Raw genomic sequence first — 12548 nt, forward strand, 5'->3', positions numbered from 1 at the left:
CAGTAAACCTACTTGTAGGAGTTTGGCTTCTATGGTGAACCACATAAAAACAGAGAAGAACACATGTTTTTGTGTATTTAATATATAGTTTTTTAAAAAAAAATCTAAATTACACATACAAGTGAACTGATTGGAGGTTTGTTTTGTTTAATAAATGTTAAAATGTAAAAAATGTTCTGTATCACTTATTACTGAAGGCTGCTTTCACACTGGAGCGGGCAGGCTTTGACGGTAAAACGCTGCTAGTTTTAGCGGTGCTTTACCGTTATTGTAGCAGCGCTATTCGGCTGCTAGCGGGGCACTTATAACCTAGCTATTGGCTGAGGAAGGGGTTAAATGCGCTTGTGAAGCTCTGCTGCCAAATCGCATTGCATGCGCTTCAGCAGTGGTGCCCATTCATTTCAATGGGCAGGAGTGGAGGAGGAGCGGTTTATACCGCTCCAAAGAGGATGCTTGCAGGATTTTTATTTTTATTTTTTTATATCCTGCCAGCGCCTCTTCTCATTATGAAAGCACTCGGGCTTTCACACAGAGTGCAGGGGAGCCGTTTTGAAGGCAATTTACAGGCACTATTTTTAGCCCAAAAGCACCTGAAAAACGCCCCAGTGTGAAAGGTGTCTAACTTAGATTTTATGAGATGAAGAGAAAAAAAAAAAAAAAAAAAAAAAAAAAAAAAAACGGCATCATATATCAGCCATCTGCCGCCACAATTTCTAAATATCGGCATCGGCCAGAGAAAAATCCATATCAGTCAACCTTGAAAGATAGGATCAATGCACGGATTCTCAAAACATTGCTAAGTCACACTATAGGGTCCAGCTATCAACCCCTACAGAAGAAAAATGAATCCCGTAAAATAAATTGTAATTTAGAATTTAACTCTTAAAGCGGAGGTCCACCCTAAAGTGGACCTTCCGCTCATTGGAACCCTCCCCCCTCCGGCGCCACAATTGGCACCTTTCAGGGGGGAGGGGGGTGCAGGTACCTGTACAGTACAGGTATCTGCACCCACTTCTGGCGTAGATTCTGCAGAAGGTATGCCCCTTTCCGCAGAATCTACGCCCCTTTCCGAAGGTCCCCCGCTGCCTGCTGGGAAACACACGGATCCCAGAGACAGCGGGGATCATCCTTATTGCGCAGCGCGACTCGCGCATGCGCAGTAGGGAACCGGGAAATGAAGCCGAAAGGCTCCACTTCCTGATTCCCATAGCCAAGATGGCGGCGGCAGCACCCGAGAGACGATCGAGAGATAGGCTTCGGGTGCCGACATCGCGGGCGCGCTGGGCGGGTAAGTGTCATTATTTTAAAAGTCAGCAGCTTCAGTATTTGTAGCTGCTGGCTTTTAAAAAAAAAAAAAAACGCGGACTCCCGCTTTAAAGCAATAAAAGTTATAGTTTTGTAGAGCACAATCAAAACAGGACTGCATTAAAAATAAAAATAAATTCTCTTAAAGAGTGCCCTCTGCTGCAGGCCCTTTGGGAACTCTATGTGAACAAGCATCTGATCCACATTTTTACTGCAGTGACAGCAGCAGCTCAACTAAGGAGTCAAAAAAATTAAATAAATTAAATAAAAGAGGATAGGACTTTTTGGCATTAGTGAGACACATGAAACAACATATTTGGCTTATTCATGATATCTGACCTGTGCACATATCTGTAGTGTTTACTTATCTCTCTCCAAATCCATAAGTGCCCTGCCTTTCTGCTGCTCTGTTCCTTTTATCAGCATAACTTCTGACAAGTTCTCCGACACAGGAGATAAAAGCAGCTGGAAATGTGTGTAGGGGAGACAGAGAGCTTGTCTTTTCACAGCACAGCTCTGCATATTTCTTTGTTCCTCTGCCTATGTGGAGTGGAGTGGAGTGGGGGAGCGGTGTGCCTTATCTCCAATCAGCTCTCACAGTGTTTGCCCAGACTCTCCTCCCACTGCTGAAAAAGAAAGCAATTTCTAACAAGATGTGCACTTTCTAAAGAGTCTAGAAAGCTGAAGATAGCAGATATACATGTAAAACTTATGTAGGGAGATTTGTTTAATCTCTGTGTATCATCTGAGGCTATTCACTTCACTGGGTATAGAAGAGGGTTTACATCCACTTTAAAGTGGTTCTAAAGTTAAAATGTTTATTACCTTAATGCATTATCTGCATTAGAGTAAAAAAACCTTTTAATAGTGGCTTCCCTCCCAGTCCCCCCTAAACACCTGAACCAAATCTTGGTCCAGCACTGTACACAGGTACAGCAGCTCTTCTTTCCTCTCCCGGCTCTCAGGGGCTTGGCTGAGAACAGCAGGAGGTTTTGTCAATGAAAACCTGTGAGCAGAGTGCTGGGGGCAGGCACATGCTGGGCTGTGTGTCTGAACAGATGATCAAGCATGCACAAGTGCTCCTAAGGTAAGAATCGTCCTATGGGGGCACTCTACAAAAACTTTAAGGACCTACGGTATGTACACCTTAGCTATGTTGTCTGTTACCAATGCAGCCAAAGCAGACAGTACATTTTTTTATGGATTGTGGCGCACTGGAGTGCGGTTGTTTTATTAGTTGAATGGGGTGCCAATACACATTTTCCTGCATGTTACTGAAACAAAAATGTGTAAATGAGCCCCAAGTGGTTGGGCTAGTGAACAACATAAGAGTATCCTGCTGGAGTCCGTGACCAATAAGATGCTGAGATGTCTTTTTTCATTCGGGGTGAAGAAGCACACAGGTTACACAGTTCATTTACCTTTCGTTTCCTTAATTTGTAGTCGTTAAGTTCTTCTTCATCTGTGATCTTCTGTTTTGGGGGAGGAGGCAGTAACTCAAGTTCTCTTTCTTTGGCTTCTCTCAGCAGTTGCTCAGCTGTTATCTGCACCTCTGCAGGGGCTTTATTCTTCACCTGCCCAGAGCAAGAAGACATGTTAAACATTCATGTATAGGTACTGATTCATTATTAACTTTATTAGTCTCCCTGATAAATCATGTCAGTGCAAAATAAATCAATGAAGTGACCATGTAACATGTGAGAGTCTCAAACAGTCCCAGTTGGTTGCAACATGGCTGGGACTGGGAAGTAAAGCACCTGCATACAGCGGAAAACCTTGTCCAACCACCATTGAACCCCCCCAATCTTCAAATAAGCAGGCACTGAAAGTACCTGCAATGTGCCTCTCCTTTTCTCTAAAGGCTGCCAACCTGTATCATGTTTAAGGACTCAGCGGCCAGATTAAATTCATGTCTAACCACACTCTGTCTACAGCAGCCCCGACATGTAGAAATTGAAAAGTTAAAGTGTAATTCCAGCCAAATCGTAACCATTTAGCTTTGGAAAGCAAAGGGGAGGATTACAACCTGTATCAGGATTTTTCTTTTCCTGTCTGGGGCCAAGCTGGAAATATTTCCCCTCCCCCTTCTGTAACGGTGAATGTTGTCAATCTTACAAGAAGGGAGGTAACACGTATAGCGGGATACAGACCACAACAAAAAGCGGATGGGGCTCTAGCTTTCCACCCACTCGACTCAACGCATTTTTGTTTGCGGTCCAATCTTCTTGGAGATTTCCACTCACTTCCTGTCTGGCAGGAACTGACAAGAAATCTCCCTAACATGGGTAACAAAAAGCAGTAAAAACCGACAGATTTGAAGCCTCATAGCCTAAATAATTAATTTTCGCTAAGGCAGCCAAAAATTCTTAACCACTTGCCACCCAAGCCAATTCTGGCATTTTTCTCCTACATGTAAAAATCATTTTTTTTTCTAGGAAAAACACCTTCACAAATAAAAAAAAAAAAAAAAAAAAAAAACAATATATATATATATATATATATATATATATATATATATAATTTATTTACCCCAATTATTTGTATAATGTGAATGTTCTCCCAAGTAAATAGATACCAAATATGTCATGCTTTAAAATTGTGCACTCGTAGAATGGCGCCAAATGATAGCACTCAAAAATCTCTATAGGCGGTATTTTAAAAATTCCCCAACTTTCTTACAACTAGCACCGCCCTGCCAGATGTAAAAAAACAAGCGCTTACACCCTAAGACGTGTGTGTATCTTCTGGGGGTATTTTAAAAATGTTTACAGGTTACCCGTTTAGAGTTACAGAGTAGGTCTAGTGCTAGAATTATTGCTCTCGCTGTAACGATCACAACAATACCGCACATTTGCCACTTTTTCCCTCTCCTCTACTTCCTTCTCCCCCACTTTCTTTTTATTTATTCCCTTTGTCACTTTTTGTATTTTCATGTTATGTACACTGTTTTGCACTGTGTGATGAGTAGTGTAGCAGGCCCTCGGGCCTGCCCTGAAAGTCTTGGGAGGGGGTGGACATGGCCTTCTGGCTTAGTTCATCCTCTCTCATGGGGTCTCCATTTGGGGGAGCCTTACTTAGTACTTGGGTGGGTCTGTTTCGGCAGATCTTCAAGAGAAAGGGGTCTGTCTGGTTTCGCCCCTACAGACCATGTTTTAAGTCCCCTTGTCCCTGTCAGGAGCCTAACGCCCCGGGGGATTCAGGGCAAGGCCCTCTGATTTCAGAGGGCTTGTGTACACCCGTTGCACTTTTTTGTGTTTCACTCTTTATGTGTGTGCACATTTTTTTATCACCGGGTAAAGTTTGTGAGTGTGTTTCACACACCATGGGCTTTCAAAATACAAACAAAACAATACCTCACGTGTAGTTTGAACGCCGTTTACATATGCGGCTGCGACTTACGTATGTGTTCGCTTCTGTGTGCATGAGGGGGTGGGGGCACTTTAAAAAAAAAAGTTTTACGTCACTTTTATTCCAATTACAAGGAATGTAAACATCTCTTGTAATAGAAATAGGGCATGACAGGTCCTCTTTACGTAGAGATCTGGGGTCTATAAGATCAAACATCTCGCCTTTATGCTGGAAAGCCAGAGATGGAAAAAAAAAGAAATCCATCTCAAGCTTTCCAGCAAAAAATAAATAAAAAAATTGTAGTGTTTACATCTGCCAGAGGCGGAAGTGACATCATGACATCGTTTTCAGCCTTCGAGGGTCATAGAGATGGCTGGGACCATCGGGCCAGTTCACACCACATGCAGTCCAGTGTTTTTTTTTTTATGCATCAAAAAACGCACGGAAAGTAGGTTATATGGTTTTCAATGGAATAGCTCACACCAGTGGTTGCAGCTCCAGAAAAAAAAAAAAAAAGTAGAACATGTTGAATTTTTCCAGCACTGGACTGGAACACTGTAAAACACACTGGAACACACGTCTTAATTTAAGGGAAAAAAAATAAAAAATGCACTGGCCTGCATCAAAAACACGCATGCAGAAAAGCATCTGGAACACATCCGGACTGCGTTTCTATGGTGTGAACTGGTCCTTCAAGTATGTAGTGCAAGGGTCTGTCTGATTGCATAGAAATTTAAAGTGTTTAGGTTTGATCTCAAATTATATGGTTTTGGGTAATCTAAAGGAAAATTGTCAAGAGAATTGTATAATGTATGGCAGGAATACACCAAATACACCAAGAAAACCTAAGAAAATTTCTGGCCGATTTTCTACTTGTTGATGCCCAGCATGTAATACTCAATATTGATATTGTGAAAAAGACCGATTGAAAAAGTGTGTTGTATCGTTTGCGAACAAACGATATTCTATTCGTTGCTGTGAAGGTCGTCCGTAAAACATGATCAAGCATGAGCCAAACTAGTAGATGACCCCACTTGTACGGGAGACGTCAATATTACATATAAAATCGATTTCTCTTTTTAAAGATTTTTATTTTGATTAGTTAATGTTGGCGACAATTTCGTTGAAAAAAAAAATCAACCAATCACTCGACCGACGAAACAGCGTTGGTTGGCGGATTTTCTAACCATATATTCCTATTAGTGCGTGACCCTACACCAGTGATGGCGAACCTTGGCACCCCAGATGTTTTGATACTACATTTCCCATGATGCTCATGCACTCTGCAGAGTACTGGAGCACTATGGGAAATGTAGTTCCAAATCATCTGGGGTACCAAGGCCTGTGTTATAGTGTCAGAGGAGCCCTCCCCCAATCACCACCCAGTGCCATGTCCTCCAATACAGATTAGAACCCTCAGAGAAGGTGAATATGAGGCGGACAGACAGCGGAGAGCTCCCTATGTGTGTGGCGCACAGAGCGGTCCCCGATTATGGAGGGTGACAAGACGGCCCCGGACTGACCTTGGCCACTTTAGGGATTCGCTGCTTCCCTGCCGCCGTGGACGCCATGATTCCTCCACTTCTCACACTACCCTACCAACCGACAGGAAACCAAACCAGGGAGAACGTTCCACCGTCAACGTGCTGACGTCAAAGCGTACATTCCCCAGGCGCTCTAAATCCCAACACTAGAGGTGAAATATTGCACCAACAATGTCTGCAGCGCTCCAGCTATGAGGGCGAAGACACGGGTTAGGATTGTGTAGAACATGTTAGTAAAAAAAATAAAATGATTAGCAGCACGTAATTTTTTTTATTTTGGGCTTTTCCTAATTTTTCTCAATTTTCAACTCTGAAAAAGGTTTAAATAAAATCAGCGCTGGAAGGAGCTTGGAAGAGCTATGGCGGGCGGCCATGTTTCCGTAGACCAAAATGAACACATTAGGAGAAATAGAAGCCTGCTCTCCTTTCGTGTTGGTTGGGTATGGGTGACGTCAGGTTCTGTTCCTATAGTAACCAGAGCGTCCTGTCCATCGGTCCTGGAACTGGGCTGCCCTGTGTATTTGTCTGCAGTCCGGGAGAAGAAGGTAAGACTACACAGGATGGGGGGATCAGATGTACCCTGACTTCTGGAACGTTCCCAGGTTGTGTCCCTACAATTGTCCATCCTTCTGCACATCTATCACCTTCACTTGAGCTCCCAACTGTCCCTCTTTCCGCCTCATTTGTCCCTCATTTTGGTCTGATCTATATAGTTGTATATAAAATGCACTTTTTATCTTTTAAAACGTGTTTTTCAGTTCTAAAACTTTCAACTGGTTTCTAAATTGCTGCATTTTTAAATTCCAAAAGCCAATATAAAGGAATAGCAGTGGTGAAAAAAGCACCAATAACCAATCTTGTTTTTTGTACAATTCTCCTTTAAGGGGGCGTGGCAAGGGGTGTGTCCTATGCCTGCATACTTTTTTATTCCCATCTTAAAAAGTTGGGAGGTATGCCTTCACTATGAGGGCTCATGCACATGGTTGCAGTGTTTTTTTTTTTTTTAACCACTTGACCTCCAGAAGGTTTTACACTCTTCATGATCGGGGTGTTTTTTACTATTCCGCACTGCGCTACTTTAACTGGTAATTGTGCGGTCGTGCGACACTGTAAACAAATTACATTTATATAATGTTTTCACACAAATAGAGCTTTCTTTTGGTAGTTTTTGATCATCACTGGGGTTTTTATTTTTGCTAAACAAATGAAAAAAGACTGACAATTTTAATCTGTTAAACTGGTAACCTGTAACCCCTCACCCATCAATGGAAAGCCATTCATGACAGTTAAAGCAGAGCTCCACCCAAATAGGGAACTTTCCACTTTAAAGTGGAGTTCCAGGCTAAAATGAAAGTAGGTCTTGAACAAAAGAGCACAATAGTCTCCCCCCCCCCCCCCCCCTCCTCATTTTTGGATGTCTTTTTATTTATTTATTTCAGTAATTTTGTAAGTTTTTTTGTTCTTTTCCAGCTGAAATTCCAGCCAGCTCGTCGCGGCTAGGTACATCATTTCCGCATTTGCATCTGCCCTGCCCCCCCCGCTGCCTTCTGGCATCTGTATGTTTCCCAGGTGATAGGACCATTCAGAAAGTGCAGTGCGACTCGTGCATGCACAGTATTAAAGCAGCTGTGAAGCCTGAAGGCTTGACTGAAGGTTTCCCTTACTTGAAATGCCTGTGCCTGCACCCGAGCCGAGGGACAAATCCGTTTGGGGGGGGGGGGGGGTTTACATTGTGGGATCCCTGGATAAGTAAGTAGCCTAATATTAAAAGTTGATAGCTACAGTATTTGTAGCTGCTGATTTTTACATTTTGTTTTTTAGAGGCTGGAACCACGTTTTAAGACACCCCCCTTCCTGTAATTTTGGATTGGGGAGCGGGTACCTCATTTTGACAGGTACCCACTCCCACTACCACTCCGATCGCCTAGGCAGTCCGAGCGGAAGTTCATCTTCCCCCATGTCTCCTGGTAGTCCTCTGGAACCATTCACAAAGCACAGCATGTCTTGTGCATGCGCAGTGGGTAGCCAGCTGTGAAGCCAAAAGCTGCCCACAGTTGGGATGCGGGCCGAATGTCAGACGGTTTCTATTGAACAGCCTGACATTCGGCCAGTGTGTAGTAGGCTTTAAGTTACCAATGGGGTCCCCCACACTTACTTACCAAAACACTGCACTATCTTGGCTAACTCATTAATACCGTAATGGCTACAAATATCTAACGACTGCTAATTGTTGCTATTTTTTAAACTTTCACAGCACTGTATCCATGTGTCGTATCTTTTTGTTGCAACAAACAATCATGGACACAGTACATGTTCCTTCTTAGTTGATCCAATTGATAGATGTCATCAGCATAAAGTAGGCTTGTGCAATTCGTTTCGTAACAAATCGGAATTCAGCAGAATTTTGCATCTTTCGGACATTCGGATGCATCCGAATAAAAAAATGAATTTCAACTAATATGAAATAAATTATAGCAGATATAACAAATTAATTTGACATGATTCGGTAATTAGTTACAGAACTAATGAAACAAAAGGTCAATTCAAAGTAAATCTTACATGCCAATCAGCTGATTAATTTTGTGCTGGAGGTTGGATTACTGGCAAAGTGCATTCCTGAGAACTGAGTGAGAAGAGTGTTGTATTGTATTTGAGTAGAGGAGAAGAGATATTGTCATTGTGTGTGTTAAAAGATTCAATAAACAAACGACTTTCCAAACTACGAATCATTATCACGAATATATATACATACATAAATAGCGAAACTCAATGAATACGAACAAAATTATAGCGCATATAACAAATGAATTCAACATGGTTCGAAATTCAGTATAACGAATATCGACGCTACAGAAATGATGAATTATCCGAAAACGTATTAATGTAACATAACGAATCTAACAGAACGTAATTATGTATTTTACGAATGACAACGAACCGAAATGAAACAACATTTTCCATTGTGCACAAGTCTAGCATAAAGAATTTCTCTATATCACACCTTTTTTTCCTTTCCCTCGGGAATTTGTAACCAAAATGCCCCCTAAAGAGTACATTTTATATTCCTCCCTAACAATGTGGGATGGAAAGTCATATCATTCATGTCTTGTATAGCTCTCCTATCAAGTGTCTAAAGGAAACTCCACTTTTGTGCAGAAAAAATATAGCAAATAATAAAAAAAATAATATAGCATGTTCAATTGTGACACGAGCCATATTGCAATTTAATTGTTTTTGAAAATCACCTTCCTTTTTCAATCTGCAGCACTGAAATTATCCGGAAAAATCAATGTAATATGGCAACCTGGAGGTATTCTGCACATAGTTAGTATACACAATACCCCCAGAGATGTCATTTCCTGTTTGTTACATATTACATATTTATTCAGGTTGAAAAAAGACAAAAGTCCATCTAGTACAACCAATAAAAGAGAAAAAAATAAAATAAAAAAATCATACAATCCCATATACCCAATCCCATACCCACAGTTGATCCAGAGGAAGGCGAAAAACCCCAGCAAGCATGATCCAATTTGCTATAGCAGGGGGAAAAAAATCCTTCCTGATCCCCTGAGAGGTAATCGGATTTTCCCTGGATCAACTTCACTTATAACTTTCACACTGAGGAGCTTTACATTTAATCATTTTAACACTAAAAATAGCGCCTCTCCTGTCACTCCAGTGTGAAAGCCCGAGGGCAGGACGTTAAAAAAAAGTCCTGCAAGCAGCATCTTTGGGGCGTTTTATGAGCGATGTGTATATATATATTTATATATATATATATATATATATATATTATGTACAATGTGTGTGTTTCTGTAATATAATTGCAGGGAAGTGACCTCTGGCGGGTCACAGAAGCGCAGAGCGGCGCTATAACGAAGGTATTTGGCACAATTATATTACAGAAACACGCACATTGTACATTATATACTACTGTAATAGACTGGATTATAGGATTTTACAAGAATTTAACTCAGTTCACACTGGGGATTCCGGTCAAGCAGGGAGAGAGAGGGGGAGAGAAGACAGCACATTACATGGTAAGACCTACCCCGAAAATAAACCCTACTGTGTCTTTTGTTGCCAAAATTAATATTAGACCCGGGCTTATTTTTGGGGAAACACGGTAGTAATGGATGGCAACACATGAAAAGCGCTTTTGAGCATTTCATAAACATGCGTTAAATGGGCTCTGAGGTAAAGGGGATCTCCCCTCAAAACACATCAGCCTTTTGGAAGGTCTTCTTGTGCTTGGATATAAAGGGGTGGGTCCTGCGCAAATCGTGCCACTCAAATAAAATACACAAATTCAAAATAATATAAATATGTGCATACATACAATGCCGTGAAAAAAAATATAGTCCAAAAAACAGCACGCATAAAAATATATAAAAAATATATAAAAAAATGGAAAAAAGGTTTAATGATAGAACAATAATAAAATGTCCGCTACTCAAGGCTCCCAGAACTCTCACCTTTAAACGAAGTGAATAAGCAAATCAAACAAACTCCAGGATTCTCTTATTTCATTCATAAATAATAAATAATAGCCATCAAGCAATCCAAAGGAGGGATGCAATGATACAATTCCGCCACTAGAAGGCCAGTCCCAGCTTCCAGAATAGCTGAAATGGATCTTCACTTCTATTTCACAGTGTATGGCTCAAAATAAGAGAGAGGAGGGGGAGAGAGAGAAACAGGAGACTTCCATAGTGTAGTAGTTTAAAAAACGGCAGGTAAATTTATTAAAAAGCAGTAAAGACTCTCACATTTTAATTGCAAAAACAAGCACAATCAGGAAGAGGGTATAATGACAACTTCCTCCCGCCTTACTCTACTTCCGGTTCGTCCTCTGGCCAATCCCTACGCGTTACGTCATGTGACTTCTTCATTTGTTCCCCATGAAGAAGTCACATGACGTAACGCGTAGGGATTGGCCAGAGGACGAACCGGAAGTAGAGTAAGGCGGGAGGAAGTTGTCATTATACCCTCTTCCTGATTGTGCTTGTTTTTGCAATTAAAATGTGAGAGTCTTTACTGCTTTTTAATAAATTTACCTGCCGTTTTTTAAACTACTACACTATGGAAGTCTCCTGTTTCTCTCTCTCCCCCTCCTCTCTCTTATTTTGAGCCATACACTGTGAAATAGAAGTGAAGATCCATTTCAGCTATTCTGGAAGCTGGGACTGGCCCTCTAGTGGCGGAATTGTATCATTGCATCCCTCCTTTGGATTGCTTGATGGCTATTATTTATTATTTATGAATGAAATAAGAGAATCCTGGAGTTTGTTTGATTTGCTTATTCACTTCGTTTAAAGGTGAGAGTTCTGGGAGCCTTGAGTAGCGGACATTTTATTATTGTTCTATCATTAAACCTTTTTTCCATTTTTTTATATATTTTTTATATATTTTTATGCGTGCTGTTTTTTGGACTATATTTTTTTTCACGGCATTGTATGTATGCACATATTTATATTATTTTGAATTTGTGTATTTTATTTGAGTGGCACGATTTGCGCAGGACCCACCCCTTTATATTCATTATTTGATAGTTTGTGCTCACTATTTTGTCCTGCTGCATTTTTTAGTTAGCATTTGCACTTTATATCACTCAGGCTCTTTTTCACAGCATCTGTGTTTCATTATATCTGATTTTGGATTTTGTTCCACTTTAGTCACTTATTACCACTTAGCGGCGCGAAGGCTGACCACTTTTATCTTCTTGTGCTTGGGACTTGGGCGCTTCAAATACATTATGAACTTTGATGTGCCTTATTGCTGATGTTGTTTTGTGAGTATACCCCTGCTCTTTTAATATAACAAAGCTATCACAAAGGTAATGCGCTAGGTTGGTGCGCCCTCTGTTTCTTGTTTTTTGCAGTAATTTAGCATGATTGGGTGAGTGTTCACAAAAAGCTATTATGTGAATGCAGCCTAAGTATATAGGGCCATATTGCGACCGCTCTGCAATGTAGCATACAGTGGGCAAAATAATTATTTGATCCCCAGCTGATTTTGTAAGTTTGCCCACTTACAAAAAAATTAAGGGTCTATAATATTTATCTTAGGTGTAGTTTAAATGCCAGAGACAGACTATCAACCAAAAATCCAGAAAAAACACACAATACAAATGTTATAAATTGAATTACAGTTCAGTGAGTAAAATAAGCATTTGATCCCCTACTGACCAACTAATTGTAGCTCACTTAGAGTATGTGCTCATGTGGTACACAGATTAGTCTAGTCAATTTAAAATGGTGCTCCTAACGACACCTCGTTATGTGTATAAATGACACCTGTCAACAGGATATCTTTCTTCCATTCAAGCCTCACCATCATGGGTAACAC

At 40.9% G+C, this 12548-nt stretch overlaps 2 protein-coding genes across 3 annotated transcripts in view; one reads left to right on the forward strand and one right to left on the reverse strand.

Annotated features, from left to right (window-relative positions):
- CRNKL1 (crooked neck pre-mRNA splicing factor 1) overlaps positions 1 to 6334 on the reverse strand; it is a 29210-nt gene extending 22876 nt beyond the window's left edge. Inside the window, exons 1-2 of the mRNA XM_077486013.1 lie at positions 6177 to 6334; positions 2727 to 2879 (exon numbers count right to left, since the gene is read on the reverse strand). Of these exons, the coding sequence (XP_077342139.1) occupies positions 2727 to 2879; positions 6177 to 6224 (201 nt within the window). The 5' untranslated portion in view covers positions 6225 to 6334. The remainder of the gene's footprint in view (positions 1 to 2726; positions 2880 to 6176) is intronic.
- A 269-nt stretch (positions 6335 to 6603) lies between these two features.
- Positions 6604 to 12548, forward strand: part of CFAP61 (cilia and flagella associated protein 61) — a 460443-nt gene continuing 454498 nt past the window's right edge. For both annotated transcript variants that reach the window (XM_077486014.1, XM_077486015.1), the window contains exon 1: positions 6604 to 6742. The gene's annotated coding sequence lies outside the window, so the exon portion shown is untranslated. The remainder of the gene's footprint in view (positions 6743 to 12548) is intronic.

Source organism: Lithobates pipiens, unplaced genomic scaffold, assembly GCF_037356315.1.
Source record: "Lithobates pipiens isolate NorthernLeopardFrog02 unplaced genomic scaffold, aLitPip1_a1.2 Scaffold_18, whole genome shotgun sequence".
In the NCBI taxonomy this organism is placed as follows: domain Eukaryota; kingdom Metazoa; phylum Chordata; class Amphibia; order Anura; family Ranidae; genus Lithobates; species Lithobates pipiens.